The sequence below is a fragment of the Crinia signifera genome, chromosome 1 (genome assembly GCF_055691185.1).
Source record: "Crinia signifera chromosome 1, ASM5569118v1, whole genome shotgun sequence".
Taxonomy (NCBI): Eukaryota; Metazoa; Chordata; class Amphibia; order Anura; family Myobatrachidae; genus Crinia; species Crinia signifera.
Genome location: NC_139217.1, coordinates 9,867,706 through 9,882,075, shown reverse-complemented (window position 1 = coordinate 9,882,075; position 14,370 = coordinate 9,867,706). Strand labels below are relative to the sequence as shown.

Genomic DNA, 14,370 nt, shown 5'->3' with positions numbered 1-14,370 from the left:
TTCACCGGCACTGTAACTGGTGGGCTTCACAACCTCAGGAGTGTAACTTAGTAACGTAGAAATTATGGGAATTTTTTTTGCCAAGAGTTCTTGTAGCTGAATAAGTGAGTGGTGGTAGGTTCCCATTGGTATTGATGTCAGATTTTGCATAACCACTTTAAAGTCACTAGCCAAGTCCATGGGCTTGTGCATTCTGTCACGACTGGGGATTGGGACCCAGGTGTGACCTTGGTGGTTAGCTGACTACCAATGGAAACTGAGACTGAAGGCGTGTGGATAAGATGAATTATGTTTATTGTACAATGGGAAACTGGCACAGAGGATGACACAAAGTCTGTAATAGTCTTTTGGAAAGCTAGCGGGAATGTTGAAAGCTGTATCCCGGCAACAGGTGCTGGAGACAGGTAACAGAATGGGATGCAGGTAACAAAGGCTGTACACAGGAAATGGATGCTTGGAGGCACGGAGTAACTGTAGCTGGGACACAGGTGTCTGGGACCCGGAGATTCTAAAAAAAAGAAGGTACTTATGTAATATCTGGACTCCCGTTTTTCTTATGAGACCGCGTCCCCTCGCGGGGCTCGCCACACTATATAAAATCAACTCCATGCGTAGTTGGATAGTAGGGGTATGAAAAAATGGGGTGCATTTAACATGGGAGTCCAGATAATACATAAGTACCAAAAAGAATTCCTCAAAACCCAAAGTACCAACATATCAAACCCGACTTGATACAGGAAGCAGCTAGACCAAGTACTTGGAAAAGATCAAAGAGATTAAGAGAAATGGTGAGTACTGGTACACCAGCATTATCATCTTTATAAAAGATACCATTTTGTGTGTAATCATAGCATTACTCATGTGAGTTTGGTACAAATCTCTCTTTGCCAAGATTTCACCTAATATAAATTTACATATTAATGCAGATTCACCCATTGTTGTATACCCCCCTTGTGTTTAAATCACATATGCTGTACGTGACTACATCGAACTGATACAAGCGTGGGGATTCAAAAAAACCCATCCAGGGATAATAAACAGACGACACAAGGAGAGTATTATTAACATTTGTTTATTATTAAGAATCTTCCACTTTGTTTGTTCTAAAAAGAGGAGGGTCCATCTACTGAGTATTCACCACCCACTTTACAAGATTCTCAATGTCGCATGTGATGAGCCATGAGTTGTTATTCAGAATGATGTCCTGATTTTTGTTGAGTACATCCATGGTACCAGAATCCAGAAATATGATGGTAAAATGATGATGTATTTTCTTAGATAGAAATCCACAAATTTGCTTGTTTTCTCAGTGAGACCCCCATCCATGAGACAATGGGCCTCCCAGGGGGATTCTTCTCACATTTGTGAACTTTTGTTAATAGGTATATGTCGATTTTGACACGGTCTTAACCTCCAAACATTCACAGTGTGTCTTGGTAATGGTGCCGTCCTTTTACCGCTTCATTTAGCATCTCTTGGTATATTTCCATGCAGTCATTGTTGGGATTGAAAATCAATTCTTTGGGTACTTCTGTAGTTTCACGGCGCCAGCATGGCGCCGTGCTACTTCCGGGTTCTACGCTCGCCATGAAATATGTAAAAAAAAGTAACTTAACTCCATGCCAACATGGATAGTTCATACCCCCACTATCCATGTTGGCATGGAGTTGATTTTAAATAGCGTGGCGAGCGTAGCGAGCCCGCAGCGTGGGCGAGCGAAGCGAGCCCCGCAGTAGTTTCACATACTGGCACCGTGAAACTACAGAAGTACCATTTTTTGTAACAGGACCGTTCTCCCAATTGTTGCTGTAGCTCTTTGGTGTATTTCTCGAGACCACAGTACAACCCCCCCCCCCCCCCCTCCCTTATCAGTGGGTTTAATTATTGTATCATCCCATCCTTTGCTTTTGCCAAAGGCATTTCTCTCCTGTATGCTCCGGTGGTCACTGCGGCAAAAATAGTCATTCTAAACGCCTGGATAAAACCACACCTCCCCACAGTGACGGAAGTTGAAACCTTATTGTTAAAATACATGTTTTACAATAGGTAGGACACCCTCAAAAATGTCACCGTTCCTACATCTCGTTTTTATAAAACATGGGGCCCATTTATTGATAGTAGACCAGCCCCACAGAAAGGAGACATTTATAGAGTATTCGGAAATCCAAGCAGCTCGCTCAACCCAACGACATAAATGTCAGAACAATTCATAATAACATATCTCCCAGCATGCCCCTCTCCAGGAGGACACAATGCTCTGTTCCTGGGCTTTCCTGGTAATGTAGGATTGCCAACACCTGTGGTGACACCTTTCTTATCAGTTACCTAGCTCCCCACAGGTGCTGGCAATCATACATTATCCATACCTCCCAGCATGCCCCTTCTCCACGAGGACACAGTGCTCTGTTCCTGAGCTTCCCTGGTAATGTAGGATTGCCAGCACCTGTGGTGACACCTTTCTTGTCAGTTACCTAGCTCCCCACAGGTGCTGGCAATCATACATTATCCATACCTCCCAGCATGCCCCTTCTCCACGAGGACACAGTGCTCTGTTCCTGAGCTTCCCTGGTAATGTATGATTGGCAGCACCTGTGGTGACACCTTTCTTATCAGTTACCAAGCTCCCCACAGGTGCTGGCAATCATACATTATCCATACCTCCCAGCATGCCCCTCTCCAGGAGGACACAATGCTCTGCTCCTGCACTTCCCTCTTGATGTATGATTGCCATCACCTGTGGTGAAACACCTATCTCACCAATTAACCTGTTCAACACAGGTGATGGTAATCCTACATGAGACAGAAGTGCAGGAGCAGAGCATTGTGTTCCTCCTGGAGAGGGCAATCCACCCCCCACCCACATCTATTATTTTTGTCTTACTTAAATTCACCTCTTTTTTTTAAATCGAAAAATAGCCTATATATATATATATATATATATATATATATATATATATATATATATATATATATATATATATATATATATATATATATATATATATATATATAGTATAATCACATGAGGATGAGGTCTATATATATATAGATATGTAGGTCAGGTATATATCTACGGTCCTCCAGTCTTTGTGATCATAGAGAGTAGAATAGTGGTTGCAACAGAGCTATAGGTTCATCTCTCATTGTGTGATTGGTAGCGTTAACTGTCACTCAGGAGAGTTCTGCTGTATGATTGGCTAAGGTGAGCGTCTTCTCAGGTTGGTGCCGCCCATGTGATCGGCTGCGCAGTGAGGAGAGGAGACAACGAGGGCGCCATGGTAAGTGCTGGCAACCGGGTAGTGTGTGAGGGGAAGCCGCCGGGAGGATGTGTTCTCTGTATGCCGGCAGCAGCAGGGTCACACCGCACGGCTCCGGGTCTCCGTTATTAATGCACTGTGTGTAATACTTCCGGTATAACTGCCTGCAGCCATTCCTCTCCCTTCCTGTATCCCGTAGTGACCCTCTACACCCCCATACTGACCCCATATATCCTATACTGACCCTCTACACCCCCATACTGACCCCATATATCCTATACTGACCCACTACACCCCTATACTGACCCCATATATCCTATACTGACCCACTACACCACCCCCTTACTGACCTCATATATCCTATACTGACCCTCTACACCCCCATACTGACCCCATATATCCTATACTGACCCTCTACACCCCTATACTGACCCCATATATCATATACTGACCCTCTACACCCCCATACTGACCCCATATATCCTATACTGACCCACTACACCCCTATACTGACCCCATATATCCTATACTGACCCACTACACCCCCTTACTGACCCCATATATCCTATACTGACCCTATACACCCCCTTACTGACCGCATATATCCTATACTGACCCTCTACACCCCTATACTGACCCCATATATCCTATACTGACCCCATTTATCATATACTGACCCTCTACACCCCTATACTGACCATCTACACCCCCATACTGACCCCATATATCCTATACTGACCCTCTACACCCCCTTACTGACCCCATATATCCTATACTGACCCTCTACACCCCCATACTGACCCCATATATCCTATACTGACCCTCTACACCCCTATACTGACCCCATATATCCTATACTGACCCTCTACACCCCTATACTGACCCCATATATCCTATACTGACCCTCTACACCCCCATACTGACCGCATATATCCTATACTGACCCCATATATCCTATACTGACCCTCTACACCCCCATACTGACCCCATATATCCTATACTGACCCTCTACACCCCCTTACTGACCCCATATATCCTATACTGACCCTCTACACCCCCTTACTGACCCCATATATCCTATACTGACCCACTACACCCGCTTACTGACCCCATATATCCTATACTGACCCCATATATCCTATACTGACCCCATATATCATATACTGACCCTCTACACCCCCATACTGACCCCATATATCCTATACTGACCCGCTACCCCCCGTACTGACCCACTACCCCCTGTACTGACCCCATATATCCTATACTGACCCTCTACACCCCCATACTGACCGCATATATCCTATACTGACCCCATATATCCTATACTGACCCTCTACACCCCCATACTGACCGCATATATCCTATACTGACCCGCTACCCCCGTACTGACCCCATATATCCTACACTGACCCTCTACACCCCCTTACTGACCCCATATATCCTATACTGACCCTCTACACCCCCTTACTGACCGCATATATCCTATACTGACCCCATATATCCTATACTGACCCTCTACACCCCCATACTGACCCGCAACCCGCCGTACTGACCCACTACACCCCCTTACTGACTGCATATATCCTATACTAACCCTCTCCACCCCCATACTGACCCGCTACCCGCCGTACTGACCCCATATATTCTATACTGACCCTCTTCACCCCCATACTGACCCGCTACCACACGTACTGACCCCATATATTCTATACTGACCCCATATATCCTATACTGACCCTCTACACCCCCATACTGACCTCATATATCCTATACTGACCCGCTACCCCCCGTACTGACCCCATATATCCTATACTGACCCTCTACACCCCCATACTGACCGCATATATCCTATACTGACCCGCTACCCCCCGTACTGACCCCATATATCCTACACTGACCCTCTACACCCCCTTACTGACCCCATATATCCTACACTGACCCTCTACACCCCCTTACTGACCCCATATATCCTATACTGACCCTCTACACCCCCTTACTGACCGCATATATCCTATACTGACCTCATATATCCTATACTGACCCTCTACACCCCCATACTGACCCGCTACCCCCCGTACTGACCCCATATATCCTACACTGACCCTCTACACCCCCATACTGACCCCATATATCCTATACTGACCCTCTACACCCCCATACAGACCCCTTATATCCTATACTGACCCACTACACCCCATACTGAACCGCTACACCCCCATACTGACCCCATATATCGTATACTGACCCACTACACCCCCATACTGACCCCATATATCCCATACTGACCCCATCTATCCTATACTGACCAACTACACTCCTTACTGACCCCATATATCCTATACTGACCCACTCCACCCCATACTGACCCGCTACACCCCCTTACTGACCCCATATATCCTATACTGACCCTCTACACCCCATACTGACCCCATATATCCTATACTGACCCACTACACCCCATACTGAACCGCTACACCCCCTTACTGACCCCTTATATCCTATACTGACCCACTACACCCCATACTGACCCTCTACACCCCCATACTGACCCCATATATCGTATACTGACCCACTACACCCCCATACTGAACCGCTACACCCTCTTACTGACCCCATATATCCCATACTGACCCCCTACCCCCCGTACTGGCCCCATCTATCCTATACTGACCAACTACACCCCTTACTGACCCCATATATCCTATACTGACCCACTACACCCCCTTACTGACCCCATATATCCCATTCTGACCCCATATATCCCATTCTGACCCCATATATCCCATATTGACCCCATATATCCTATACTGACCCACTACACCCCATACTGAACCGCTACACCCCCTTACTGACCCCTTATATCCTATACTGACCCACTACACCCCATACTGACCCTCTACACCCCCATACTGACCCCATATATCGTATACTGACCCACTACACCCCCATACTGAACCGCTTCACCCTCTTACTGACCCCATATATCCCATACTGACCCCATATATCCCATACTGACCCCATATATCCCATACTGACCCCATATATCCCATACTGACCCACTTCACCCCATTCTGAACCGCTACACCCCCTTACTGACCCCTTATATCCTATACTGACCCACTACACCCCATACTGACCCTCTACACCCCCATACTGACCCCATATATCGTATACTGACCCACTACACCCCCATACTGAACCGCTACACCCTCTTACTGACCCCATATATCCCATACTGACCCCCTACCCCCCGTACTGACCCCATCTATCCTATACTGACCAACTACACCCCTTACTGACCCCATGTATCCTATACTGACCCGCTACACCCCATTACTGACCCCATATATCCCATACTGACCCCATATATCCCATACTGACCCCATATATCCCATACTGACCCACTACACCCCGTACTGACCCCATATATCCCATACGGACCCGCTACCCCCCTTACTGACTCCATATATCCTATACGGACCCTCTACACCCCATACTGACCCGCTATCCCCCGTCCTGACCCATATATCCTATACTGACCCGCTACACCCCATTCTGACCCGCTATACCCCCTTACTGACCCCATATATCCTATACTGACCCTCTACAGCCCATACTGACCTGCTTACTGACCCCATATATCCTATACTGACCCTCTACACCCCCATACTGACCTGCTACAACCCCTTATTGACCCCATATAGCCTATACTGACCCACTACACCCCCATACTGACCCGCTACACCCCCTTACTGACCCCATATATCCTATACTGACCCACTTCACCCCATACTGACCCGCTACACCACCTTACTGACCCCATATATCCTATACTGACCCACTACACCCCATACTGACCCGCTACACCCACTGACTGACCCCATATATCCTATACTACGGATGGCCATCGATGATTCGGAATCATCGATGGTTCATGGCCGATGTCGAATACTCTTGCCATTCGATTTGGGAGAAACAGATGGTTTCCCTCCGTCGATGGATCAGCAAAACAATGTCTTGTTTTTTTTTTTCCTCTCCAAAGTGCCGGGACACGGTAGATGCTAAATTGTAGTGTGCTAAAGGACCTTCCACGCCCAGGGGGAGGAGCAAGGCCGAAAGCCACCAAACACATCTCACTGTGGCGGCCGGCACCTCCTCACTGCTGCAGATAGCAAGCTAAAGGCATGCTCACCGGGACCCCATCTTACGGTCCTGTGCTGTGCATCCTGCATCTGTTGCTCCGCCCACTTCTGGCTGGATGCTGCGGGCCACTTGAAATGATGGCACGGGCCACAATTGGCCCCCAGGCCTGATTTTGGACATGCCTGCTCTAATGTATTTATATCCTTCTGGAGATATGGCCTCCAGAACAGAACACAATCCTCTAGATGAGGTCGTACCAATGACCTATACAGTGGCATTATTACTTCTTCCTACTGCTGATACCTCTCCCTATGCAACCAAGCATCTGACTTGCCTTCCTCATTGCTTTGTTACATTGCCTATCTGCCTTTACGTCCCCTGAAATAGTGACACCTAGATCCCTCTCTTCCTCAGTAGTTTCCATTATAGTGCCATTTATACTATATTTAGTCTTTGGATTTCTGAGACCCAAGTGCATGATTTTGCATTTTTTGGCATTAAACTGTAGTTGCCATGCTCTTGACCATTCCTCTAATCCACCTAGATCATAAATAATTTGTTTTACCCCTCCTGGTGTGTCTACCCTGTTGCATACCTTTGTGTCATCTGCAAAAAGGCACATTTTACCCTTAATTCCATTTGCAATATCACCAAAAAAAGATATTAAAAAGCACCGGTCCAAATACAGATCCCTGGGGTACTCCACTTGTAACCTTTCCCTCCTTTGATTGTACTCCGTTTACTACAACTCTCTGTTTTCTGTCCTGCAACCACGCAATTATCCGTTCAAATATCTTAAAATCCAATCCCAAAATCCCAAGCTTTCAAGTTTATTTAACAGTCTGCGATGTGGGACAGTGTCAAAAGCCTTACTAAAGTCTAGATAAGCTACATCTACAGCCCCACCTTGATCTGTTACTTTAGTCACCCAGTCAAAAAAAGTCAATAAGATTTGTTTGACATGGTCTTCGCCCAGTAAACCCATGCTGTTTTGGATCCTGTAATTTGCTGGTTTTGAGATATTCTACAATTCTTTGTTTTAAGAGTGTTTCCATCAATTTCCCTACTACTGATGTAAGGCTCACTGGTCGATAGTTGCTTACCTCTTCCTTGTTTCCACTTTTGTGCAGTGGGACTACATACGCTGTTATCCAGTCCTCTGGGATTACTCCAGTAGCTAGTGACTGCTTGAATAATTCTGTTATTGGTTTTACCAGCTCCCCTTTAAGCTCTTTTAGTATCCTTGGATGTATCCCATCTAGCCCCATTGATTTATCCACTTTCAGTTTTGAGAGTTCTGTGAGGACCTTCTCCTCTGTAAATGCACTTGTCTCTCCCTCAGTTTTCTGACTATACTTGCAACTTACTGACCCCATGTATCCTATACTGATCTGCTACACCCCCTAACTGACCCCATATATCCCATACTGACCCGCTACTCCCCCTTACTGACCCCATGTCTCCCATACTGATCTGCTACATCCCCTTACTGACCCCATATACCCCATAACAACCCGTGACACCCCCCTTACTGACCCCATATATCCCATACTGACCTGCTATACCCCTTACTAACCCCATATATCCCATACTGACCCTGCTATACCCCCAATAACCTGCTTATACACCATCACACCCCTCCTTACTGCACCATCTACTGACCCCATTACATTCCTAACTGACCCTGCTATACCCCCAATAACCTGTTTATAAACCATCACATCCCTCCCTATTTCACCATCTACTGACCCCATTACAGCCCCCACTGACCCTGCTATACCCCAAATAACCTGCTTATACAGCGCTATACAGAGATTATTACCAGTTATTATATAGCGCACACATATTCCGCAGCGCTATACAGAGATTACCAGTTATTTTATAGCGCACACATATTCCGCAGCGCTGTACAGAGATTATTATTACCAGTTATTATATAGCGCACACATATTCTGCAGCGCTGTACAGAGATTATTATTACCAGTTATTATATAGCACACATATTCCGCAGCGCTGTACAGAGACTATTATTACCAGTTATTATATAGTGCACACATATTCCGCAGCGCTATACAGAGATTATTACCAGTTATTTTATAGCGCACATATTCCGCAGCGCTGTACAGAGATTATTATTACCAGTTATTATATAGCGCACACATATTCTGCAGCGCTGTACAGAGATTATTATTACCAGTTATTATATAGCACACATATTCCGCAGCGCTGTACAGAGACTATTATTACCAGTTATTATATAGTGCACACATATTCTGCAGCGCTGTACAGAGATTATTATTACCAGTTATTATATAGCACACATATTCCGCAGCGCTGTATAGAGACTATTATTACCAGTTATTATATAGTGCACACATATTCCACAGCGCTATACAGAGACTATTATTACCAGTTATTATATAGTGCACACATATTCCACAGCGCTATACAGAGATTATTATTACCAGTTATTATATAGCGCACACATATTCCGCAGTGCTGTATAGAGACTATTATTACCAGTTATTTATATAGTGCACACATATTCCACAGCGCTGTACAGAGAGTATTATTACCAGTTATATTATATAGCGCTCACATATTCCACAGCGCTGTACAGAGAATATTGTTATCAATTATTATCATAGGCGTGCGCAGCCCATTTTCTTAGGGGGTGCACCATTGGAGGGGCATGTCCACCACAGCCTACTGGCCTGGGCGTGTCCATCACAGCCTACTGGGCGTGTCCATCACAGCCTACTGGGTGTGTCCATAACATCCTACGTGGCAACAATGCAAACTAAATAGAAGGTGACTTATTTATGTGTATGCACTTCAGAATGAATCATTTCCCCCACACATACTAGAAACCGGTACAGAAATTTACACTGTAATACCCATTCCACATAATGCCACACACTGTAATGCCCATTACACATAATGCCACACACCATAATGGGCATCACACATAATGCCACACACAGTAATGCCCATAATACCACACAATATAATGCCCATCACACATAATGCCACACACAGTAATGCTCATTCCACATAATGCCACACAACTTTATGCCCATTACACATGGCAGGGTTTGACAATTTTTTACAAAATGGGGACACACTGACAGTGTGCCAAAAAGTGACACCGTAATGCCTATTACACGTCACACACCGATTGCATGGTATACCACATGCCATAATGCCTATTACACGTTATGCTACACACCGTTATGCCCAATACACATTATACCAAACTCTGTAATGCCCATTACACATTATGCCACACACTGTAATGCCCATAACACCACACACCATAATGCCCATTAAACATTACGCCACATACCATAATGCCCATTACACATTACTCCTCACACCGTGATGCCCCTTATACATTATGCCTCAGACTGTGATGCCCATTGCTCCTCACACCATGATGCCCATTACACCTAACACCGTGATGCCCATTACACATTATGCCACACACTGTGATGCCCATTACACATTTTTTGACAAACGTGATGCCCATTACACATTTTGCCACATGCCGTAATGCTCACTACATATTATACCACACACCATAACGGCTATTACATATGATGCCAAATAAGTATCACTTACCTACATGTTAATTGCTAGGGGTTTCATGCTTGATGCCACGGCTTTCATGCTTAATGCTAAGGCCTTCATGCTCGATGCCATAAGGGATTACATGCTCGGAGGGCTCAGGAGGACTCTGGGACAGCACACACAGGGCTGGAGCCTGGATCACTGTAGCACTGCACTTGCCATTGATTTATTGGAGAAGCGGATTGGGACTGGCTGGACATGTAAATTTAAATGGCTCCCGGTGCAGCCCGAGCCTCCTTCAGTAGCTTCTGTGCATGCGCCAGTCCTCTCACAGTGATAGACTGAGCAGAGCCAGCCCTAGACAAATTGATGCCTTAGGCAAACTTTTGGTTAGTTCCCTCTAGCACCCCCAACACACAGAGAGCAGAGGAGAGAGATTAGGTGTGGCGAGAGGGATTAAGAGAGGTGTGACAGAAATGGAGGAGAAGTGCGAGAAAGGGTTGAGAGAAAGAGGGGGAAAGAAAGCAATGGAGAGAGAAAAGGAGGGAGAGTCATTCTTTCTGACAAAATCCTTCTTAGATGGGCAAAACCATGTGCACTGCAGGGGGCAGATGTTATTTGTGCAGAAAGAATTAGATTTGGGTGGGGTTTTACTTCAAAGTGAGATCTATATTGCAGTGTAAAAATAAAGCAGTCAGTATTTTCCCTGCACAGAAACAAAATAACTCACCCAAATCTAGTTCTCTCTGCACATGTTACATCTGCCCACCTGCAGTGCACATGGTTTTGTCCATCTAAGAAGGATTTTGTCAGAAAGAGTGAACCAAAATAAGGCCCAAAGAGAGACAGAAAATGACAGAAGAGGGAATGGGGAAGGATGCAAGGTGTGCAGAGAGGACATAGGGGCCCATTTATCAAATCATATTTGCGGCTAAATCCCCCAAAACACCCGTTTTCGGGGTTTAGCCGCAAATACTAAGTATCTCCTAAATGTATCTCCTAAGTATCTCCTAAATGTATCAAATGGGGACCGCAGCAGGGATCTCCGATCCCTGCTGCGATCCCCCCTGCAGCGCCGCCGGCCGCATCCCCCATAGGTTTCTATGGGGGATGCGAAGCTGCCCGATGTATCAACATTGGGCAGCCCGGCTTCGCATCCCTGGGCTATCGCCATTCTGATATGGCCATAGCCCATTGTTGCCTATGGCTGCGGGATCGCACTGCCGAGTGGGGCAGTGCGGTCACAGGGGTCGGCGGGGGTCAGCGCATAACCGCGCATGCGCAGACCCCCCGGCTTCCGGGTCAGGGCTTCGCAGGAACGGGATCCTTTTGGAGCCCTGTCCCTGCGCCCTTTTACTCATACATTCAGGCGGTGTACTTCAACACCGCAATGCTATGTCCGGCGATGCCACTGCGCCGGCATCGCAATATATTGATAAATGCGGGACCCAAAAGAGAAAAAAACAGGAGAAATAGATAGCAGGGAAGAGAGGAGGAGCGAGAAGGAGAGAGAGAGACAGCAGGTTAGAGACAAGTGGGATAGCTAAGTCCACCTCCCCCACTGTGTACCTCACTAATTCCCCCATCCCCCACTGTGTACCACACTGTATACCTCACTAAGTCCCCCCTCCCTCACTGTGTACCTAAATCCCCATTCCCCCACTATGTACCTCGCTAAGCCCTCTTTTCCACTGTGTACCTCACTAAATCTCACCTCCCCCATGTGAACCACGCTAAACCCCCTCCCCCACTGGTACCTTCATAACCTGTTCCCCACTGTAATCTAAGTTTAGTTATCTCCCCTCATTGACAGCGCTGTGCTTAACATTGTGTGCTTAACTCCGTGCCCTTGCAGACTCTTCTGGTCTGCGCTGTCAAATGATGCACTGTGCCCAGGCAGGCTGTTTGTTTATACTGGCTGTCGCTGAGCCCCGCAGGCTCCGCTCTCCTTGTAGGCTGCGGCTGCGCTGTTCGGATCGGCTGTACCCTGGCCTCGGAAGCCAGGCTCCTTTCATCAGCGCTCAGTCTTCTCTCCTATTCATTCACGCCCGCGGCCAACAGGTCAGGTGGGAAGCATAGGGGAGGAGTTGGAGACCAGTAGCACTGCACTGGTCTCAAACTACGTCGCTGATGGGGAAATGGGGGAGGGCATATAAAGTTCCGGATGGTGCAGAGACTGAGTATTGCCTTCTAAAACTTCGGCCCCCCAAGCCCCATAGCAGCTGCATCATGTGGGGGGTGCCGATCATTAGGAGGTGCCTGGGCACCCCCCGTGCGCACGCCTATGATTATTATATAGCACACACACATTCCACAGTGCTGTACAGAGAATATTATTACCAGTTATTATATAGCACACACATATTCCACAGCGCTGTACAGAGACTATTATCACCAGTTATTATATAGCGCACACATATTCCACAGCGGTATACAGAGATTATTACCAGTTATTATATAGTGCACACATATTCCGCAGCGCTGTACAGAGAATATTATTACCAGCTATTATATAGCGCACACATATTACGCAGCGCTGTACAGAGATTATTACCAGTTATTATATAGCGCAAACATATTCCCCAGCGCTGTACAGAGACTATTATCACCAGTTATTATATAGCGCATTCATATTCAGCAGCGCTGTACAGAGACTATTATTACCAGTTATTTATATAGCGCACACATATTCCGCAGTGCTGTACAGAGACTATTATTACCAGTTATTATATAGTGCACACATATTCCGTAGCGCTGTACAGAGACTATTATTACCAGTTATTTATATAGTGCACACATATTCCGCAGCGCTGTATAGAGACTATTATTACCAGTTATTATATAGTGCACACATATTCTGCAGCGCTGTACAGAGAATATTATCACCAGTTATTATATAGCACACACATATTCCGCAGCGCTGTACAGAGACTATTATCACCAGTTATTATATAGCGCACACATATTCCGCAGCGCTGTACTGAGAATATTATTACCAGTTATTATATAGCGCACACATATTCCGCAGCTCTGTACAGAGAATATTATTACCAGTTATTATATAGCGCACACATATTCCGCAGCGCTGTACAGAGATTATTACCAGTTGATATATAGCGCACACATATTCCTCAGCGCTGTACAGAGACTATTATTACCAGTTATAATATAGTACACACATATTCCGCAGCACTGTACAGAGAATATTATTACCAGTTATTATATAGCGCACACATATTCCACATATATTATTACCAGTTATTTATATAGCGCACACATATTCTGCAGCGCTGTACAGAGACTATTATTACCAGTTATTATATAGCGCACACATATTCTGCAGCACTGTACAGAGAATATTATTACCAGTTATTATATAGCGCACACATATTCCGCAGCG

The 14,370-nt window shown here is 45.9% G+C and overlaps 1 protein-coding gene across 2 annotated transcripts in view; it reads left to right on the top strand.

The window, feature by feature from the left end:
- Positions 1 to 3,158: 3,158 nt before the first annotated feature.
- Positions 3,159 to 14,370, top strand: part of LOC146060786 (uncharacterized) — a 96,829-nt gene continuing 85,617 nt past the window's right edge. Inside the window, exon 1 of one of the 2 annotated variants that reach the window (XM_083174417.1) lies at positions 3,159 to 3,278. In XM_083174417.1, the coding sequence (XP_083030543.1) occupies positions 3,276 to 3,278 (3 nt within the window). In that variant the 5' untranslated portion in view covers positions 3,159 to 3,275. Of the gene's footprint in view, positions 3,279 to 3,305; positions 3,396 to 14,370 lie in introns of those variants that run through there. The other variant, XM_083174428.1, reaches the window with a different exon arrangement.